Source organism: Falco punctatus (assembly GCF_963210335.1).
Source record: "Falco punctatus genome assembly, chromosome: 1".
NCBI classification, from domain to species: Eukaryota; Metazoa; Chordata; class Aves; order Falconiformes; family Falconidae; genus Falco; species Falco punctatus.
The window spans coordinates 107,718,564-107,738,383 of NC_137580.1; the positions used below are offsets into that span (position 1 = coordinate 107,718,564).

At 44.0% G+C, this 19,820-nt stretch overlaps 1 protein-coding gene across 10 annotated transcripts in view; it reads right to left on the minus strand.

The window, feature by feature from the left end:
• FAM222B (family with sequence similarity 222 member B) overlaps positions 1 to 19,820 on the minus strand; it is a 37,548-nt gene that overhangs the window by 10,327 nt on the left and 7,401 nt on the right. For 2 of the 10 annotated variants that reach the window (XM_080377311.1, XM_080377313.1), the window contains exon 2: positions 280 to 407. The exons of 1 other annotated variant lie outside the window; for it this stretch is intronic. In XM_080377311.1, coding sequence (XP_080233437.1) covers positions 280 to 361 — 82 coding nt within the window. In that variant the 5' untranslated portion in view covers positions 362 to 407. Of the gene's footprint in view, positions 1 to 279; positions 408 to 2,699; positions 3,081 to 4,248; positions 4,268 to 4,896; positions 9,238 to 10,142; positions 11,764 to 11,783; positions 12,108 to 19,820 lie in introns of those variants that run through there. 7 more of the 10 variants (XM_080377312.1, XM_080377315.1, XM_080377314.1 and 4 more) reach the window with 7 other exon arrangements.

The window sequence follows — 19,820 nt, forward strand, 5'->3', positions numbered from 1 at the left end:
AGAGAGGCACGAACCTCATAGAAACCTCACTTGCGTTTCATCTTGCTGTGGTTAAAATTAACCTTTATAAAGCCAGGAAAGGGGGAGAGCTTGCTGCACGCACGTGAACCTCCACAGCGATTTCTCAGAGCCATTATCGATGCACGCCTTGAAGGCACAACAAAAGAAAAGACTCTAACATTAAATAGTTTTTCCACTGTATCCTAAATGTTTATGTCACAGCTGTACCAGAGCCAGATTTAACAGTTAACCACATCCTGCAGACAAAACGTCACTCACATTTCTGAAGTCCAGTGTTCATCTGCGTGTAAGAAAGAAGCTGAAAGGAGAGGTCACCTGGTCCTGGCAGACAGGCCAGCATGGCAGACAGGCACTAACACAACATGGGGCATTCACTCCTCTGCACACTGCAACAACAGAGAGACAATTCAAAGTTATAATACAAGGAGGAACAGAGAAAAGAAAGCGGCAAAGAAGCCATCCCTGGGTGATGGCCTGACCAAACGCAGATGCGCAACCGCTGCTCTGGCCCTTACTGCATCTCTTAATGGCAACGGAAATTCTGCAAGAAGTGGGTCATCTGCAGGGTTAAAACTAAAATAGCTGTCTCGCTCTCCTCTGCTGCTCGACACACAGAGAATAATCCATAACTCCATCCTCAAATTTCAAAGGTGGTTGTTACGAATGGTAAAGAAACCACCGTAATTCATTTTACTATATATTGAAATGCGCTGGCTATCTACCACGTATAGCCAAAGCAAGTCCTCTAGAGAAATCCTGTCAACTGCTCTTTTACATTTAATAAAAAGGCACGGCATGCATAAATTGAAGGCAAAGTATGCAGCGCTCTGCCTTGTGGCAAGATTAAGCTGCATGCTACAGCTTGTAATTTCTGTGGTCCATTAGGCTGAAAGATGAATGGCTACAACTTCCTTCGTTTCAGAGGAGACCGGCTAACCTGCGCGGCTCTGGGTCAGACAAACAGCAAGACGTGCCTTCTGCACAAAGGAGCTGCAGAGGTGCCACCATTCTCTACTGCAGAGGTGCAGCATTTAGAAAAATCAAACCTCAAAATGAATGCCCGGAGCACTAAAGCTCTTTATATATAAACACCGCACAGCTACCCTCAAATCCCGTCATCGGCACACAACGCGGGGGTTCCTGGCACACAAAGCTAATTCGGTCTCAAAGCCCCCCAGTGCTACTAGAATTATGGAGAAATTTCAGTTGGCATAAGGTCTGTAGAGGCCACCTGGTCCAAGACCCTGCCCCAAACCCCCCTGTTGCAGGTACCGGGGCAAGCTGCAGCCAGCCACGACCACTTTAGAAAGCTCTGGGAAATAGGATGGCTGAGTCAAGCTGGAAAAATTGGTTGACTTCTCCTCCTTGCCCAGATCTCCACAAGCATCGGTGCTGCTGTACAGGGAGTGATTTTGCCAAAACACTTAAGAAGTAGCTAGAAAAGCCTTGGTGCTTGTTAAATGACCCCCAAAAGATGGAAAGAGTTGAAGGCTTCCAAAGTTATAGGCTGATTTAATTTCAGTCATTGTTTCACAAATCCCAATTAAAACAACTGGGGAGGCATTCAAAGATCAAAAGAGGTGAAGCAGAAAGCTCACAACTGACACGAAAAGCCACGGCTGCAGAAACCCCGCTGAGGCCACTTCTGAAAGAGCTGCACTGCCGAGGGCCGCAGGAACAACGTGAAGCCTTTGGATGACACCCAGCGCAGCAATATCAACCCTGCGTCCTGGACAGCACCACCGCCTTCATGCTCCAGAAAGCTCCAAAAGCAGATTTCTCTGCAGGGACGTTTTAAAGACTTTAATTTGAAACCTAACCTCAGACCACCATCACAAGTCAGACCGCCCAAGGAATACTTGCACCGATACAGCGAACAGCATGGACTTAAAGCTTTCCTGTAGCACAGCAATTACTCACTGTGTAGAATTAATTAGCTCCCTGTTTATATGCATCTCCATGGTTCAACACGCAAAGGCTGATTAAACTAACGGCCAAGAAATCTCATACGAATATTAATTTACAAAAATCGTGCATCTTCACCGTGCGAGCGCTCTCAAAAGCTGACAGTGTTGCTGAGAAAGCCTGTTGGGTGCCACTGTGACTAACAAAAATAGTTTGGGGCACTGAATGTCTGCTTGACAACTCCACGCCATTGCCCATTCACCCTACCCACTCAGAGTAATAGCAACTCGGTGCTGTGAGAAAACAAACACACAACCTCACCAAGATGCAGGGCCAACAGACAACCATCAACAGGACAAGTTTATGTCATTCTCCCTCTCATTCCGAGAAGATAGTAACAATCTACACTACCAGAGGTCCAAGATACATAGTTGTAAAACCTTGTGAAATAAATCTAAACCCAGATTTTCTTCTCGCCCTCTGTAGGAGGTGGAGTTCTTGGAGTCTTTCAGGTGGTGTTCAGAAATGATGACTGAAGACCTGTCACATCCACAACTTAAAGGAACTGCTTTAGGAGGTGAAAAGTTGCTTGACCTTTATAGAAAAGATTCATTCGTGACTATAAGCATGCAAAGTTCAGTGAAACTCTGCAAACAGCCTGTGGGCAGCAGCTTCTTGTCCCAAATCATGCCCAGCAAGACCAAAAAGGCAAAACAAGAATCCAGCTCCTTTTAATCAGAAGACAAAACCACAGTGAGTTGCCAGAGCTTTACCTGAGTAAGCAACAGAAACGTTCACAGTCAGCAAGAAAAAACAGTAATTGTATTTTCCTTTTTTCCTCATTTCATCAACTTCAGAAGACTGGCAAAAAACAAGACCTATTTTTCAGTGAAAAGCAGACAAACAAAATTAAAGAGTCTTCACTGCAGTCAGAAAACCATGAGATCACACCATTCCCACACTCGCCTAAGCATCTACCTTTTACTCCAGTAACGTCTGACACCAGCCCAGGCCTGCATAACCAAAGGAGCTCGGTGTCTAAAACATTACTTAACCGATGGCAAGTTTGTGTGCAGCCCCAAAAGAGACAAAAGCGCTCTGCAGCACAGCACTGCGCTCAGTGTGCTCTTGGACAGCCCAAGGAGCGGTTCCGACAGCAAGATAGGCACAGGGGTTTGCTCACCTGCTCTGTCATTAACGCTCATTATAGCCTGAACGCTGTGACTCTCTGAGTAAGCCTCTTGCCGAAGTGCCACGCACACAGCAATAAACAGGATAATGGCACATTAGGAAAGAGAACAAGTGATTAAGAGTGGTCGCAGTGTTCAATTCAGAATAGCCAGGCTTCTGTGATAAGACAGCATCATTTCCTTGAAGGTCAAAACATGTATTTACAGAAGCTTTAGCTCCAATACAGAGAGTAATGTTTTAGACAGGGCTATAAAGGCAAGTTGTTCCCGCAGGCAGATAATCATTTTAGGCAATGCCAAAGGTTCATAAAAGACTGGGGTAGTAATACAATAATTCTAAAGGAAATACTGGACTTACAAAAATCATTTTCAGTAGAAGCGTAAAATCATTCTTTTAGCTTGATTTGCAATAAGCAAATTGATGCCATCTAGGTCACTGCTGAGCATTAAAAAAAGAAATTCAGACTTACAGAGAAGTGCTGACCGTAACTCCATTGCTGAATTTCATATTATAATTAAAAACATGATTCAATTTCTGATCTCTATGAAATTAATAGTTTTTCAGAATCGAGATCTAAATATCTGAAAACAAAAGCATTTGAATTATCTTTACCAACAAGCCCGTTCACTTTTTTGTTAGATGAACGTTTATTCCCTTTGAGATACTCGGCACCTGACTAGCACTTTCTGACCTGACTCTGCTCCAGCATGACCTAGCGCAGACAACTCCAATATACCACCCCCAGCTAAAACGAAGTGAAATCCCGCACGGACTGTACTTGGGATTGAGGTGAGCATCAATGGCCATCTCAAACTGCTGTTAAGCACAGTCTCAGGTCGGCAGCGCAGGGTCCTGACACAAAGGCCCATCATCCCCCTCCTGTGCTCGGCTTTATTGCTTTTAATTAGTCCAGAGCAGGAGATAAACCGAACTTGGCACGTCAAGGCTTCTCACTAGCAGGCTTGGCTCCACGGTGGCAACTTGTGTGGGCACCAGCACCTGCAAAGCTCCCCAAGGGCTGCTGCCCCAGCCCTTTCGAGGACGGGCGGCATGTTACTGGGGGAACTGGAACGTAGACAGCAAATTAAGGAACCGAGGGGTGTTTGCGCTGCACCAGGCTCAGTAACTCACCTAAACCAGTCAGCTGTAAACTGGAGGGCAAGCTGACCCAAAGCCAAAGTAGGTTTTGGCATCCAGCAATGGAGAGCAACTGTGAAACTCTTACCTGTAAAGTTTTTAAATTGCATTTTAAACTGATTCTGCATACGGCCAAACATGGCATAAAAAGCTATGTACTGAAAATATATATAAAAAGATAAAAGTGAATTTCTAGAGGAAAACAATGATTAGATTGGGATAAATAAATAAACCTCTTTGAAGTGATTTTAATCTAATGCAGCTGCAGGATATAATCTTGACAGCACAGGTCCTGCAGGACACTCTATGAAATAGTTCACAGGTTTAGACAAGATCAGGTTATATTTTTTTCCTCCTAAGATTTATTAATAATTAAATCAAAACAGATTAAGTTTAAGATAAATATGCAGTGCTTGGGATTTGGGAGTAACTGTGACACCCCCACAACGACTGTTAAGTTCAGCCTTACCTGTGCATCAGGTTGGTTTTTCAGTCCAGGCAGCACAGCGTCCACTGCACTGATTTTCAAAGTCAGTCCTGCCACCACCAAGGCTCACCAGGCAGGACTGGAGAACTCACCCCCACCCACTGCCCAGGGACACCCTCCCCGTAAAGCTAAGAATCAGTTCCAGTATAGCTTACCATGATGCTGCTTTTCTGGACTAAAAAGATGTATTATTTTCTGGCTGATATTCAGTGTTTAGTATTGCCTCTGCCAGACCCAGTGCTCCTCAGGCCAGGGGGGGTACTTTTACACGGTAAAACCTAGATGTTAAGCAACTCAGTACTACCAGGAAATTTCTAATACTCTAACACAGCCTTATCATTATATAAACAGACCACATACGCAGAGTTATTGCCAAGTTTTAAATACGCCAGTCTCTGAAGCTCCCAAGAGGCCTTACAGGGTAAGCACACAAAGGAAACACTCCCCCCAGACCATCCCCGGCCAGTGAAATATAGGGAAACTGAGCTGGTTTAGACGAAAGCAAGCTGGTGAAGTCTAAAGTTAGGTTCCTGAAAGTAAACACACATGTTTGAAATTCCACGATTAACTGCGGGCTTGTTCACAAAGCCTGGGGCTGGGAGGAAGCAGGAGCATCCACCCACGCACAAAAGAAAAGCTCCAAACTATTCCAAGTTTCCAGCACCCTGGGGTCCCATAAGCCATGTGAGAGTTGTTAAGTGCTTGTGGCTGGCTGATACGCTTCGCTTCTCGTTATTCACAAGGTAGCCCCGTGAAGTTCCATAACCGCTGGCGGGATTACGGCAACCCCCAAGCGCACGCGGCACAGTCTCTCCAAGTTCAGCATACAGATAAATGCTGCGAACAAAAACAAAAACTAACTGGGCTTGTGAAGTTTCTTCAGTACAAATGTCTGCAAGAGCGTGCCAGGAAACATAATTGAATCCGTGCCAATTTTCATGCTCCAAGGAAAACTCAGTGTCTCATTTACCCCCCGGCAGGCTGCTCAAGATTGAATGAGACTCATTCCTTTTCCCTCTCCCAAAGTAACCTAAAATCTAGGGGTTTCAAAAATCTGTATCAGCTGCAGTCACTTGAAGCCCTCTGCCAACCTCAGCGTTCAATACAATTCCTTCCAGCCAGCCATGGCTTGCTTGACAGTGTCCAGACTGATGGTGCAGGCTTCCTGCCTTTCTCCAGCCCTAAAACTCCGCTTTATTCTCGGGCATTACAAGAACGGCCTTTTCCCAGGACTGCTGAAGAGCCAGAGATAAATCTTACCGTTTCCTGGAACAAAATTACCAAACTAGCACTGAAATCATCACCGGCTGGTATCACATCCTCTTAATGTTTTATAAATGGAAAACTGCAAAATAACGTGCAGCGAGGTAGTCTTTTGAAATGGCAATAAATCACAACAGCATCGAGTGTACTTGGGGATAAATAAATAGGGAGGCTGAACAATAGAAAGGCGCCTTTTGTAACAAGTGGCGTGCACTGTCAGCATCTGCCAGCACAGGACCTTTTGGCTTTCTGCATTCAGGTGGACCTTTTGTAGAGCCCTGCAACAGTTTCGATCAAAATCAATTTTTGCTTCTTGCAGTTTAATTAACTATGATTTCGCTTGTAAACCGTTTCACCTTTTAAGCTGACCTCCATTCATAATGTAACTCAGACAACAAAATTAAATAGTTTGGAGGGGGAAGGCAGAGAGAATTTAAATGTACGTGGGATGCTTCAGGAGAAGGCAGGCACCTGCTGCAGCACAGCTCTGCTCCTCTCCCCGAGCTGGGATGGCAATGCTCTACAAGGTAAGAAAATGAAACAGCTTTGGGGTAACAGCACTTAAGTGGAAAATTGTGCATATCACACTCCTCATGCCCAAGGGCTACCACTAAAGGCTTCTAGGTAAGCAATTTGGAACAGGATGTAGTGCAGTAAAAAAAGCCAAGGCAGCGGCTCTCTGCTCCAGGCAGGCAGGTACTGCCACATGTGCCATCAGCTCCATCAAATTCACTCTTCAGATAAAGCAGCAGCAAGCTCAAGGTTATGATCATAAGAGTTTAAAAAGCCTTTTTTTAGGTTGATCCCAAGAGATTATTTTAAAACACAGTAGTACGCATCTGCTGACGAGTAGAACAGTTGCCTTTAATTGTAAGATGGATTTTTACATACCTTCTGACCTTTCATCTAATTGAGGCCTAAAGAAGAGAAAAAGAGGAAAAGCTATACGTCACTTCAGTTATTAAAATCCATCAAGCTCAGACTTTAGCCCTGGGATAACCACAGCCAAAAAATTGACTTGCAAGTAATTATCACCGCTATCTGCAATAAAAGTTAATTGGACATAATTGAACCAAAGCCCTAATCTGAATGAAGCTGTTGCTGGCAAGAAGCCTGCTCCTGCCTGCACTTTGCAAATGAAACTGCTAGCAGTAAAATGGACAAACACAAGGCTGCTTTTACAGTCTGCCCACTGCAAATCACAGCGCAATTCTGCAAACAGCTCGTTAGCTGGGCCAAGATAAAGCCATTAAGAGGGCCTGTCCTCACCAAACACACCCTTCGACAACACCCAAACACTGCGACAGCATTTAGTTCCAAAAAAAAAGTTTCAGTTTTACTGACCTCTTAATTACATGGACTGAAACGTAAGATTCATGTCACGAGATGCTGGTTTCATCAGCCCCCAAACACTGTAAACACCAGTACAAATAATGTACTTTTTGAGCACGTAAAGATACCAACTCAAAAGGTTTTCAGTGCTGATAATTCACCACCTTCACGCAGTTCAATAGCCTTTCCTGTTGCAGGACCAGCTTCTTTCATCTCTGCAGCGGAGCAGACAATTAGCTGCTTTCTGTGCTCAGCTCATGCAGGTGGCTGGGGGAAGGGAGCATTAAACTAAATTCCTGCTGATTCGTCCATTTATATTTTGCATTTTTGTTAACTAACAGACCAGAAAGCGGTCGTCATCCTCCATACCACTTCAGAACTTCCTTCCAATTTTAATTATTAACACTCTGTCCTTCACCAAAGCACTTAACAAACATTACTGAAGCCACATAACCACTCTGAAACAGGCAAAAATTGCACACAATTCCTTTTACAGTGGCTTAAGGTTTTTTGACCAGATTTATGTTAGAAGACTGGTCTCCTGATTATGGGCTAGCCTATGACGGAAGAGATCGAGGGAAGGATCTGTCTCACCACTGGTCCATGATGTAATTTTGGATGCAGCATTTAATCATCCAATGCCACAGTTGCTCCTTGTTAAGAGGACGGCAGTGTGTGACAGTTTTCTACCACTGAAGAAGACTTTGAAGATAAATGAAACTGTGCAGCATTCAATACTACCTTGACTTCTCGCATCAGGCTTACAAGGTCATGGTCCAGGCAGCCTCCCTGGAGAACTGGCAGCAGACCACCCTTCCCTGTATCGAGTGCCGTTTGCTTACCACCCCGCTCTGCATTTTCACAGCTCAGAACAGAACATCTTAGCTCAAGAAAGCGGCAACGGAGAACCAGTGACATCAATTCCCTTTCATGACCCAAATCAGTGGCTTACTTTACTTTGCTCAAAGCCCTCACCTCTTTTTAAGCCTATTTTTAGATTTAACTCCGTATTCTGCAATGTGGCAGGAGCTGACAGACAACACAGGCGTAAGTAAGTAGGTCTTGCCAGGTGTGGCAGGCCGCTTCTAAGGTGAAAAAAAGCTGTAGAAAAGACAAGTCGGGACGATTGTAGGGCCTGGCCAAAGCTTCAAAGGAGCATTTCTGGCTGTGCTTGAAACACATATGCTAGTGGTCAGTTATGAGACAGATGAGATACTACTTTTACCATGGGAATATATGCAAGAAATAGGAAAATCGACTTGCCTGAAGTCAAAAGCAATTTGTATAACTTTCTATCTGCTGCCTCTGAATTTTCACTACACTAAGGCATTCTGACCTTTAATTAGTTTTCTTTCTCCTTTTATATGGTAACTTCCAACTCCAAGTTTTTAATGCTGTATTGGTGGGAAACGGGAATAAAAGAACAGTCTGGTATGTATCTCAGTTACGCTTCACAATGCATAAATCCGCATGGTCATTTAGGAGAGGGAGCAAAGGATGCTACAGTTGAACTGCAGCAGTTAAGAGCAGAGGCCAGGTAAATACAGCGTTGTCTTCAAAACCTGCATTTGCCCAGGATATCAGGCTTACATTTGTATTTTCAAAATTCAAACCAGACTCCCTCCGTGTCACTGTAACATTCACAGAAGATACCATTTTCTTCAACAAGATACCAACAGGCGCAAACAAACATTCCTTCCTTCAAAGCATCCATTATCCTCAGGGGAAACTAAATCCACCTTCTTCCTACATGCTCAAGCAGCATCTCTAATATCACAGCAGCAGCTATAAAACACGGAACAAACTTACAGATACAAGTGTGCATGTTTTCATGTGAACACGATGGTATTAAGGTTAGATGAGATGACTTCCATCCAAAGCCAACCCAGAACAGCCCAGCGACTCCCAAACTACAGGATGCTGCTAACACGTACCCCAATGGAGGCACCGTGCATTCCCACCAACAGACGTTCTCCATCCTCGTATGCAACTTCCTTCTGCCTTCAAGTGATAAGAAACCAAAATACACATTTACCCTTTTCCCATAACGGAGAGGCTGCAGTTATAACCTCAACAGCATCAGCAAGAACATGCACTGCGTCGGTGTTACGTGCAGCTTTCCTATGTGTTTGATGTCTGGGTAAAGCATGAGGTTGTAATTCTGGGCTTTCCTTTACCACAAAGGACATGCAAGAGCTGTGAGCTTCCTCATACCACTCTGCCAGAATTCCTGCCTCTTGACTTTCTTGCCTTCCTCGATCTGAAAAGGAAGCTTTTCTTTGGTACAGCAAACAGCTGCCTAGGCAAAGAGGAAAGGAAACATGAAATAGTTCCCTCTCTAGTGGCTGCTTCGCACAGATCACCATTATCGTTATCTTCTCTCATTCCACTTACTCTATAAAAGCCCAGAATTAAAGCCTTAATCATGACTTACAGAAATCCTTGTGCTGCACATGACAGAAGGATGATAGTTTTTCCTTCTAAAATATCGTTAGAAGTTACAGATTATGACAGTTCCTCGAGTAGGAATGTAGCTGTCTTCCCCTGTTTATTACAAGCTGATTATTTCAAAAAAACACATTTTTTTCAGAGCTAACTTTGAACAAATTTTACCTCTATGCAACACACAACCAATAAACCAGACATTTGTTAGGTATTGAAAAATATGCTTTCAGTCCTGTTTTAAAAATAGATTCACTTGAAAACATGAAATATTTGCAAATAAGATGAGGCGGAATGAATTAGACTTCATAAAACCCCAAAAACTGAACTTGCATATTAAGAATAAAAATAAAAACTGACTCACTTGTGGACCAGGTGTGCTGGTGGTGTGTGAACGCAGGCAGGCTCATGGAGGGGATGGATTTCAGTGTGCATCGATTATGCATGTGTACCATTTTGACCTGTACAATTACACTGACAGTTGCTCAGTTTAGTATTTAGCTCTTGAATTAAGGTCCCACCTATGGTGAAATTTTAACAGCCCATTTACAAAGCAAGCGGAGAAATATACGGCAAATTTGTATTTAAGGTACAAAATTGGAGATCTCTAATTGTGCACAGTGCCAGGGCTTCCTGTCAGACCACAAACACACAGCTCTTAGATACTCATTTTACCATTTGTAAGGACAAGATAAGACCTTCTTCTCTAGTTGGAGATATTGTGCAGCCTACCGTAAAGACAAAAAACATTCCAAGAGCCTCAAAAAGAAGCTGCAACACAAGTACAAAACACTCACCAGTAGAAAATACAAGCCGTCAGGTGAATACCAAAGAACTGGACCAGGCACCGAGACAGCATTTTCCCATCAACCTGGGAAATGGTGCCCTGCTGGCTTGTCCTGACACAGACCTAGTGTCCTTACCAGTCTTGCATGAAGCTCAGAGGCCATCTCACAACAACTCAACAGAAGAAAGAACAAGAAATATATTCATCGTGAGTTACTGCAAAAATACTCTACCATTCTCAGGGCTTTCCTGAGAAGCATGAAAAGCGGCCAGTTGCACAGCTGGCAGTTCAAAACAGCCACAGGGAAAGCAACACAAGTGTGCAAGATGTTTTCAAAACCTCTGCATACCACAAGCGCCGGATTTTTGTCTGCAGACCTGATAAAATACTTCAGCACAACCTCACCTGATTCCTTCAGCTGCTGCCAGCACTTTTATCCAAAACTTACATTCACAAAAGATTTATTTTTTCACAGGAAGTTTTACTGACTACAGGTGAGCAGGAGATTTTTGTTTGCTTTTGTACATCCTTCCTCCTCTGCATGCCTTTCTTCTTTTAAAAAAAAACCCATCACACACAGAGAGCAATAAACTGTATGGCCAGGACACAGAGGCAGTTGTAACTGTACTACAGTTTTGTAGGCAAAACTACAGTTTGCCTGCTAAACACAACCTGCGTGGGCAAGAAGGGAATAAATACCACTACCACAGTCCGTACGACTGTAGCTCAACAGCCAACACAGCACAAACTGCCTGCATGAACACTGAGCTCCCAATAACCTGGGCTGTAGCCCCCCTGACCTCCACAGTGCCTCTCGTGCTGCAGACAGCACACCCCCTCTGAACACTCTGCAAGAGTCTGGTCAAGTGTGTATGTGAGACAGGTACCCAGGCATTCCCCAAAGTACCACTCGATTTTAATTTCCAGACCATTTGTCTTTCCAACCACGGAATTGCTACAGTCAACACATTCAAAAGGTAAATTTTTCTACCTTCAATTAACTGCATTAGTACTGTTTATAACTATGTGATTGATAAATGCTCTACAGAAGCTGTAATTAATGTATTTTTTCCTTGGAACACATGCTGAACCCCTTGGCGCTCAGACACTTAATGAAAAGCAATTTATCAACTTGCTTTGAATAGCTGAATCTGACTCCTTAATGCAGAGAAACACACTTTGCTTTAAGCACTGCTACTCTGAAAAAGTAATGCGTACCACAACATTATGAATGCCATCAGCCACGGTTCGGACTTTGATCAGGATGACAGCGACCAGAGCACTCATCTCGCTGAGAAACTGGGTATGATTTAGTACGGCTTAGCTGGGATCCTTTCCCCCGGGATGCAGTCGAGCAGATTTGCAGATGTGCTTTTCCAGGATGGAGGGTCAGGAGCAGCTTTTCAGGACACTGGACAAAGTTCCAAATTCTCCTGTGCCTGCGTGGCCGGGAGCCTTCTCATTGCTCCTCGTGCTGAGTGGCACTGGCACGCTCGCCGGGAAGCGGCAGCTCAGTGTACTTCAGCCTGGACATGTGTTCAGCTGCTCACAAAGCAGACAAAAATAAAGTGCTTACAGAGTGAATGCTAATTTCTCAAACTGAGCATTGCTTTGTATAGTTGACATATGCAAAAAAAAAAGGTATTTAGAAGAAAAGGCTTGACATCACAGAAAATTTTACACTGGTATTAACTGCTGGGGTGATTAACCAGCCTTCAAAGCCGAAACTCACATTTCTGGGACTCTAGGCTAGAGATTTCCAATATAGAAATTGGTCTGTACTCCATGTGGCAGACTGAATGTACGGATTACATATTTCCATTGCACATGTAAGTCTGTTTCCCATTCCTGCAGTGCCTTGCTCTCTTCCATTTGTCTTTTGATGCAGATAAAAGCCAACGCAGACTGCAACTGCTGATACACAGAAAGGCGCAAGACACAGTGCACCTTTGGACTAAGGGGAAAAAAAGGACTCGGGTCCAGACTGCTAGAGCATGTCAAGAGATTGTCTTTGAAACTACAGAACTAGAAATGAAAGCGCTGTGTTTTTTATTTGATTTGATCAAAGTGACTAGAGGGGAGGGGGAGAAAGCACATCCTACAGATGCAGGCTAAAATTTAATGACTTTACACATAATGTGGGACCAGCTGATCCCATACAGACATAAATAAAGAGAGAAAACAAAGAGGTAAAGTCACTCTCGCTCTGAATACACTGCTTCCACAGATCGCTGCTTTAGGGTCTGCCAAAGAGCAACAGGAACCCATTTCAGAGCCAGAAAGACAGAGGAAGCACATACGCAGCACTCTCACCACGGGCACACGTTTTCAGTCTCCAGCGAAGAGTAGAGGAGCGAGCTCCTGTCAAACCAGAGAAAACATCCTCCAAATGTAATGGCTATTTGAATAAATAACCAATTACTCCCTGTGTGACACTGTTACACCAATCTGACTGCGGGACATGGGCAAACTGTGGCAATCTTCCGGAGGAGGGCTTTGTACTGCTAGCTGCGAAGGGACGAGACCATAATTCTCCTCGAACGAAGCATCTGCTCCGATACACACTCACCACTGGGAGAACGAGGCTTTGCAGAAGTACAAATCGCACTACAGGTAGCAGCCTTCCAGATCCCAAATAGCAGCACAGAAGAAACAGGTACCTATCGCTGCCACGATAGCCTGTGCGCTCGTGGAAATTTCTAACCGCAGAAGGTGAACCATTTAGATTGCTTCCAGGATAAAATGATCTAGGCCTTTGCCTTTCACTAAAAATTAAGCAGAAGTCATTTTAAAGAGCAAGGCAGACAAGAGTCTTCCACAGGAGATCAAAAAGCCATCCAGATGTTTATTTTAAATGAAATTCAGAAGCCAGTATAAACCAGATTTTAAAACACTGAATAATCCTTACCATAATTTGCATGAGAAAAATGTAAGAAAAGATTCCATCCTGCTGCTCTGAAACTCTCCAGGAACATGCAGGGCTAGATTTTATTCCTAGACTCTTCAGATGAGAATCTGAATCTTGAACAGCCCCACACTGCAATCTGATGACTGTTAAGCATGTTTCTTCCCTGTGCTATATGCTTCGATGGATGCTCAACACACACATACAGGGGCATCCCACGTGAAGGAAGCCTCTGACCTTCCTCAGCAAGACTATTCAAAATTCCAGATGGAAACGTGTCTAAAAATGTCAGTCCTAAATCTTACAACTTCTTTGCATCTCGCTACTTCATTGAATGCCTCCTGATTGTACAAAAGCAGAATATTCAGGCGTCAATCTAAGTAGCTTGGGTGTTAATGCTGACAATGTCTCTGGAGAGAGAAAGAAAAGAGAGGACAGATTTCCAATAGCTCAGACGCTTGTCTGAAAGAAAAGCTGCTACACAGCAAGAGAGATACAGAAAGGGAAAGTAACACACCAGAGAACTTTTACCAAGGTCACATCAGGATGCTGAACACCACCCATCTGCAGGGGAAGATTTAGATGCCTATCCCACCACATATATCCATTCACTTGCTGGCAACAACAGTCCTCATTAAACCAAACTGATTCTAACCATGAAAGTAGGACATCGGGAAGACGATATTAGCTAACAAATACAAAAGGAAAACCAACAGAGAGCCAGTCCTGGATGGGTGCCCTCTGCAGCAAAACACAGCCCCGTGGCATGTGCAGAGCCCCTGCGTGACCTGGGAACAGGCAACACGGACTATCCCAGCCAGAAGCGTGGAAAACCGCTCTAACCAACGCTAAGGGCTCCCAGCTTGCAGCTGAGAGGAGATTCTGCACCCATATGGGCAAGAGCAGAAGTGGGAACCCATGAAGAACGGGAGCTTTTATGACTTGCTGCTACGCAGGGTCACCTACAGGTTGCAGTTCCTCGTTGCTTTGAAATCAGGGCTGTGGACACGTGGCCGATCACTGCAGATGGATCGTACCACGAAGAAAAAGCCCTGCCCCCAAAATATTGTATCAGTTACCGCTGTGCCCTCAACAAGAGCGTTTCTTGCCTGTTTCAGCGATCTGAAAGACACGCTGGGCAAAATTTAGAGCTATGACAAAGTGATCTTATCACTTGTGTGCTGTTCTTGCTACACAAGCCCCTGATTCAGCAGCATGTAATAAAATCTTCATTTGCATGAAAAGCACTCTCTGATCACAAAGTCTTCTGTTCAACAGTCCTCTTCCCATCTACAGGGTAAAGATGCAAGCACCACCATCATTTTGCCAGCGACTAAGGTGAAGTTTTATTTACCCTTTATTTGGAGAGGCTCTCAACATTTTAATATAATCTTTTCCTAAAATTCTAGCAGTATTTTTGAGTAGCACAAACGCTCTACACATCCAAACTATGCAAGCACTGCAAAGTTCACATACTATGCTTTCACCTACACTTTTAATAAGTGCGCCACGCCAAGAACATTTCATATCAGCACGCTGTGATCATAAACAGTTCTAAAAATGTCTTTAGCATTCAACAAGTCCAGCTTTCTCCAGTTTGCACTTAGTGTTCAGTGTCATGACACACAACATTCACAGAGGACATACATCAAAGGAAAGGAAGGTGTAGCCACGCAGCAAAGAACAATGTTCTGCCTGCAAGAAGATTAATCGCTGTCACAGGAAACCAATAAAAACAAGTATCTTGTTATCTTTCTTTACTAAGAGACTGTTAAAGCTTAACTGTGTTAGGAAAGCTTTCTTTCTTCGGATTAAATCATGAGCCTAATGTATGTGGGCAACGCACATACCAGCATATGCAATTAATTGGCTCTCTCCCGATGCTGCGGGGGAAAGTCCACTGCTTCAGAGGCAGGCTGAAGCCTTCTACAACCACCCCGTGCCTTCTCGAGATTAGAGATCTCTCACCAAGGCCAGCCCCAGCTCCCTGCCCTGTGCCAGTGAACACCACCTCCCATTTTCACCTGTTTGCCAAAGTTAATCACGTCCCACATATGCACCCTGAAATCACACCTGGCTCCAGGCACACTCGGCCAAAACAGAAATACCTTTCATCACGTCAGCAGTGCAGTCCCCATTTAGAAACGTTTTTCTTTCACGTTAATCCAGTGCCAAAACGTTATGATATACACTGTGCTGATCCAGAAACGGTGCTAAGGATGCTGCTGCCTCCTGTCTATCACCGCTCGTCTAATCTAGCGCCTGGCCATGCAACGGTGGCCCTGTGACAACAGGCACTTTCAATTGGGCAGCTCAGCAACACATGTACGCTGAATTTTTGAACAAGCTATTCTAAGCTGCTTTGCTAGCAATTTCTGGCCTGTGCAGTTTCTGGCCCTCACAAAGAGCAGACCTGTAAATGACATCTTGAGGATTAAGCTGATTGAGATGCAATTTGCCTAGCAACCATTCATTAAGCAGAGTTCAGAAACAGGCCAGCAATCTATTCCACCTCCTTATCTGAGCAGTAAACAGATAACAGTCTCTACTGTGTCCTCTATCCTTCAGTTCAGACACATTGTAAACAGATTTTTCAGAAGTTTAAACTCCTACAGTAAATCTCAGAGAACAATCCTCGCTCTCCGAACACGAGGGATTCGGTTTCACCAAGTGGCTTACAAGCATGAAACAGCTCTAGAACGAGAGTAATGCAAATCAAATCGTGAATGCATTTGCAGTTCCTGTGCCTCCAATATTTTCTCACGTCAACCACTAAGAGCCCATCCTAGTCGATAAAAAAAAAAAAAAAAAGGACAAATCTTAATCATGCAAGCATTTGGCATTGCTATTCTGATCACTGAGAAAAACTCAATAAAAATCTTATTCCCTTCCTTCATCTTCTGGAAGGAATCGATTGGCACTTCCAAAGTCTTTGATAGAGGTTCCCCCCTTCAGAGAAGAAAACAGAAGTCACGTCCTCCCTCCCATTAAGGATTTTTTCCTCATAAAATAAGCAAGGCAACGTAAACGTCATCAGTGAAAATCAAACCAGCTATTTCAGCTCAAAGAACTTAGCTGAGAAGATTAAGGAAAATCATGATTTTGCATAATTGTTTCTCTGCAAGAAACATCAGATGAGATCCCATTCTGCTCCAAAATTAAACAACAAAGATTAGCACGGACATATTTAAGACTACATACCCGAATGGCTTTCCTTTGGTATACAGTTCTTCTGGGAAATCACTGTGACATACAGCATGCTATTACAATTAAATATGCAAGAAAGAAGAATTAAACTGACTATGAATAATTAATACCCTACAATACTATTTCATAAGGGAAGTCGGGCTGAATATTCCCGCAGACGAGATATACCTAAACACAAGGCACATCAGTGCTTGCAGCTTTACTTTTATGATGGAGTCTAAAACAGCGAGTAACTTTACGGCTGCTCCTCAACGCCAGACAAGGTGCCAGCTATCCATGCCTCCCCTCTCTGGCTCGCTGCCCGCTGGGCTCCAGAAAAGCTGAGAGAAATGCAAGTGTTGCAGTAGCCACTGCACTGCTCATCTACACTGCAGAGGTAACAGGCTTCCCCAACACTTCCCATTAAAAGCAATTAACTGACTTCCCAGTAAAGAGAATAAAGCAAATATGATGCAACAATTATTTACATAAGATCAGGCAAAGGCTGTGAGAAAAAAAACAATTAAAAAGGTTTGCAAGAGCTAAGGAATGCAGCTTACTTTCCCAGAATGTATCTTAACGAGAAAGATACCATCAACTCACAGAGCAGACCTTCCTGTTTCGAGTTCACTGTTTTGGGGGCTGCAGAACAACTGTGGCAAAGCCACAGCTGGGCGGCTGGGTGCAAACTCTCCATCTCTTTTATTAGCTCCCAGTGAAAATGGCAATTAAAAATACACCTTTCTTTTTTCACCAACAGAAACCCTAAATGGCTGAAATTCATATTTACTGGAGCTGTCACAGAATCGGTATTCAGCCCTTGGCATTTTTCACTGGACACTGGTGATCAGGTCAGCTCTGCGCTAATGGACACACCATACACTTGTTGCACACATTGAGCTGGAAATCCCCAGTTCCCCTGGGTCTATCCAAGCAGCACCCCACACCACACACACACACCCCACCATCGCAGAACGCTACTTTTGGTGATAAACATTTGAAATCCAAGCAACATTGGTGATCACAGAAGTGGAGCAGAGCACTACTAATGTATCTGCGGAAGGTGACAACCCTACAAAGACACCTTCCCCAACCCAAAGCCCCACACTGCTCTGACTGCCTGGAGGGTCTCGCTCCTGCAGGATCCAACACGCTTCTCCTCCAAAGTAAACAAAAATCGAGGGTCTTTCTGCACACAGGCAAAGTCATGTTAGAAGTACACTAGCTTAATATTAATTTTCTATTAAAAATTAATAGGATTAAATGAAGCTCGTGAGCCAGCAGGAACCAAGACGGTTATTCTGCTGACATGCTCATTGCCCGGAGGAGGGGGATGTGAAGGATGGGCTGCAGTGTTTCTGCAGGATGGTGGCCACGGGATCCATGCACTGGCCAGAAGGGGTAGAAGGGGGCTTGTCCCCACATCCCCAGTGGGACCGCGTGTTCCATCAGTGCCGTGCCGTTCTGCTGACCAGCAGCTTGTCCCCTGGCCAGAAACTGATGGGGAAGGTGAAGCCCGTGAAGGGATCATCCTGGGGAAAACCCCAGTGTCTTCCCACTTGAGGATCCAGTCTTCTGGGTGCTGCCTCTGGTCCTTGCCCATTTGCACACATGCCCCTTTCTCACTGCCAGAATTAACCCTGTTGCCAAAAAGCATCCTGCAAATACCCAGTGTTTACACAAGCCAAGTTTAACCTTCAGTCCCTATTAATGGTAGGAGAATAGCAAAAATTAACCACAGTGCAACAAGAAAGTATCTGCATTTCTAATTATACAACAAAACACACCATGTGGCAATATTTCCAAGCGCCTTGCTGGGAATAAAATAGCCAACGGACTTACAGCTTCCATTTTGAGCCGTGGATGGAAGGGCAACCAGAACTGGGGTTGTCAGCATTGAAGGATGAGGACATGAGAACTAAGGAAAATGAAGTGACAAACGTGACAATAACAGAAATGTTAACGATTAGAAAAACAGTCACCTTAAAAATTTTAAATTTCATGAACTCTTCTACTTTTTAATGGCTTAGCCTACTTTTTCCAACCTAATTTGCATGATCAAAATAGGCCTCCTGCCAGGAAGCATTAAAATGGCAGCCCCCCATCGAGACAAAACTCCCTTCGCCATACGAGGCTGAAGGACTAATAACTATTCCTAAAAACATTTAAAATCCATTAATGTTGTTTAGTAAACATTTATTTAGAATTAGTGCAGCTTTCAGATTTTTCTTTATCACGCTCTACTAAAGCATTTTATAAAAGCTTTTGAGGGAGGAGCAGGTACCCCCCCAAATGCCTGTAACATCTCCAACCCCCTCTAAAAAGCTAAGCATCTTCACGCTGCTGCTCTGCCACCGCTCAGGATGCTTTCCACCCAAGAACCCCAAAGCATTCTCCAACATCAGCCGGACAATTCCCAACAGCTCTTTGGGGTACCAGGCTGGGCAGCTGGAAGCCCCCCACCAAGATGCACACAGCCGTCAGACCAGAGTAAACCAACCCCACCGACCTCCCCACATGGCAATTAATCCTATATGCCCCCAAAACTCCAGGCTACTACGATAGTAGTATAAAACTCAGTATTGCTGACATACTGAAGATTTGAATTTTGGTTCAGATATACAGTGCTTTACACAAATTTGTCTGAGCTATGCATTATCCTTTCAGCGCCATCTGCACAAAACCAGAGTTTTATCTAAGTGTTGGAAACTAAAATAAATCATTTTCTCCATATCTATGATCTTGTCGGAGACAGACGCCACAAACCTGAGAGCTGGCTAGTGCAGGCTTGTCTAGTTAGAAATAAAATTATATCCGCATCAATATGATTTATTTTTAAATAAAAAATAAGGCAAGCCAGACCCTTAATATCGAAACAGTCTCAGCCAGCACCCTCCCAGCCCATAGAAGCCATAACACATGGAGTGTGTAACATTGTCAAAATAAAACTGGGATTGGCATTGCCATTTCCCCTAATAAGAAATGCCACCATCAAGAGATACATTTTAATTACCACCTATAATGAAAAGTACCTGCTCATTCTCCACTTGCTGTGTTTATTGTTAACAAAACACAGGAGGTATGTTCTGGTACTGTTAGCTTTTTGACATGTCCATGCCCCACCAGATCTGTAAGAGCAAACTGGGCTCCCTGACCCCACGCGA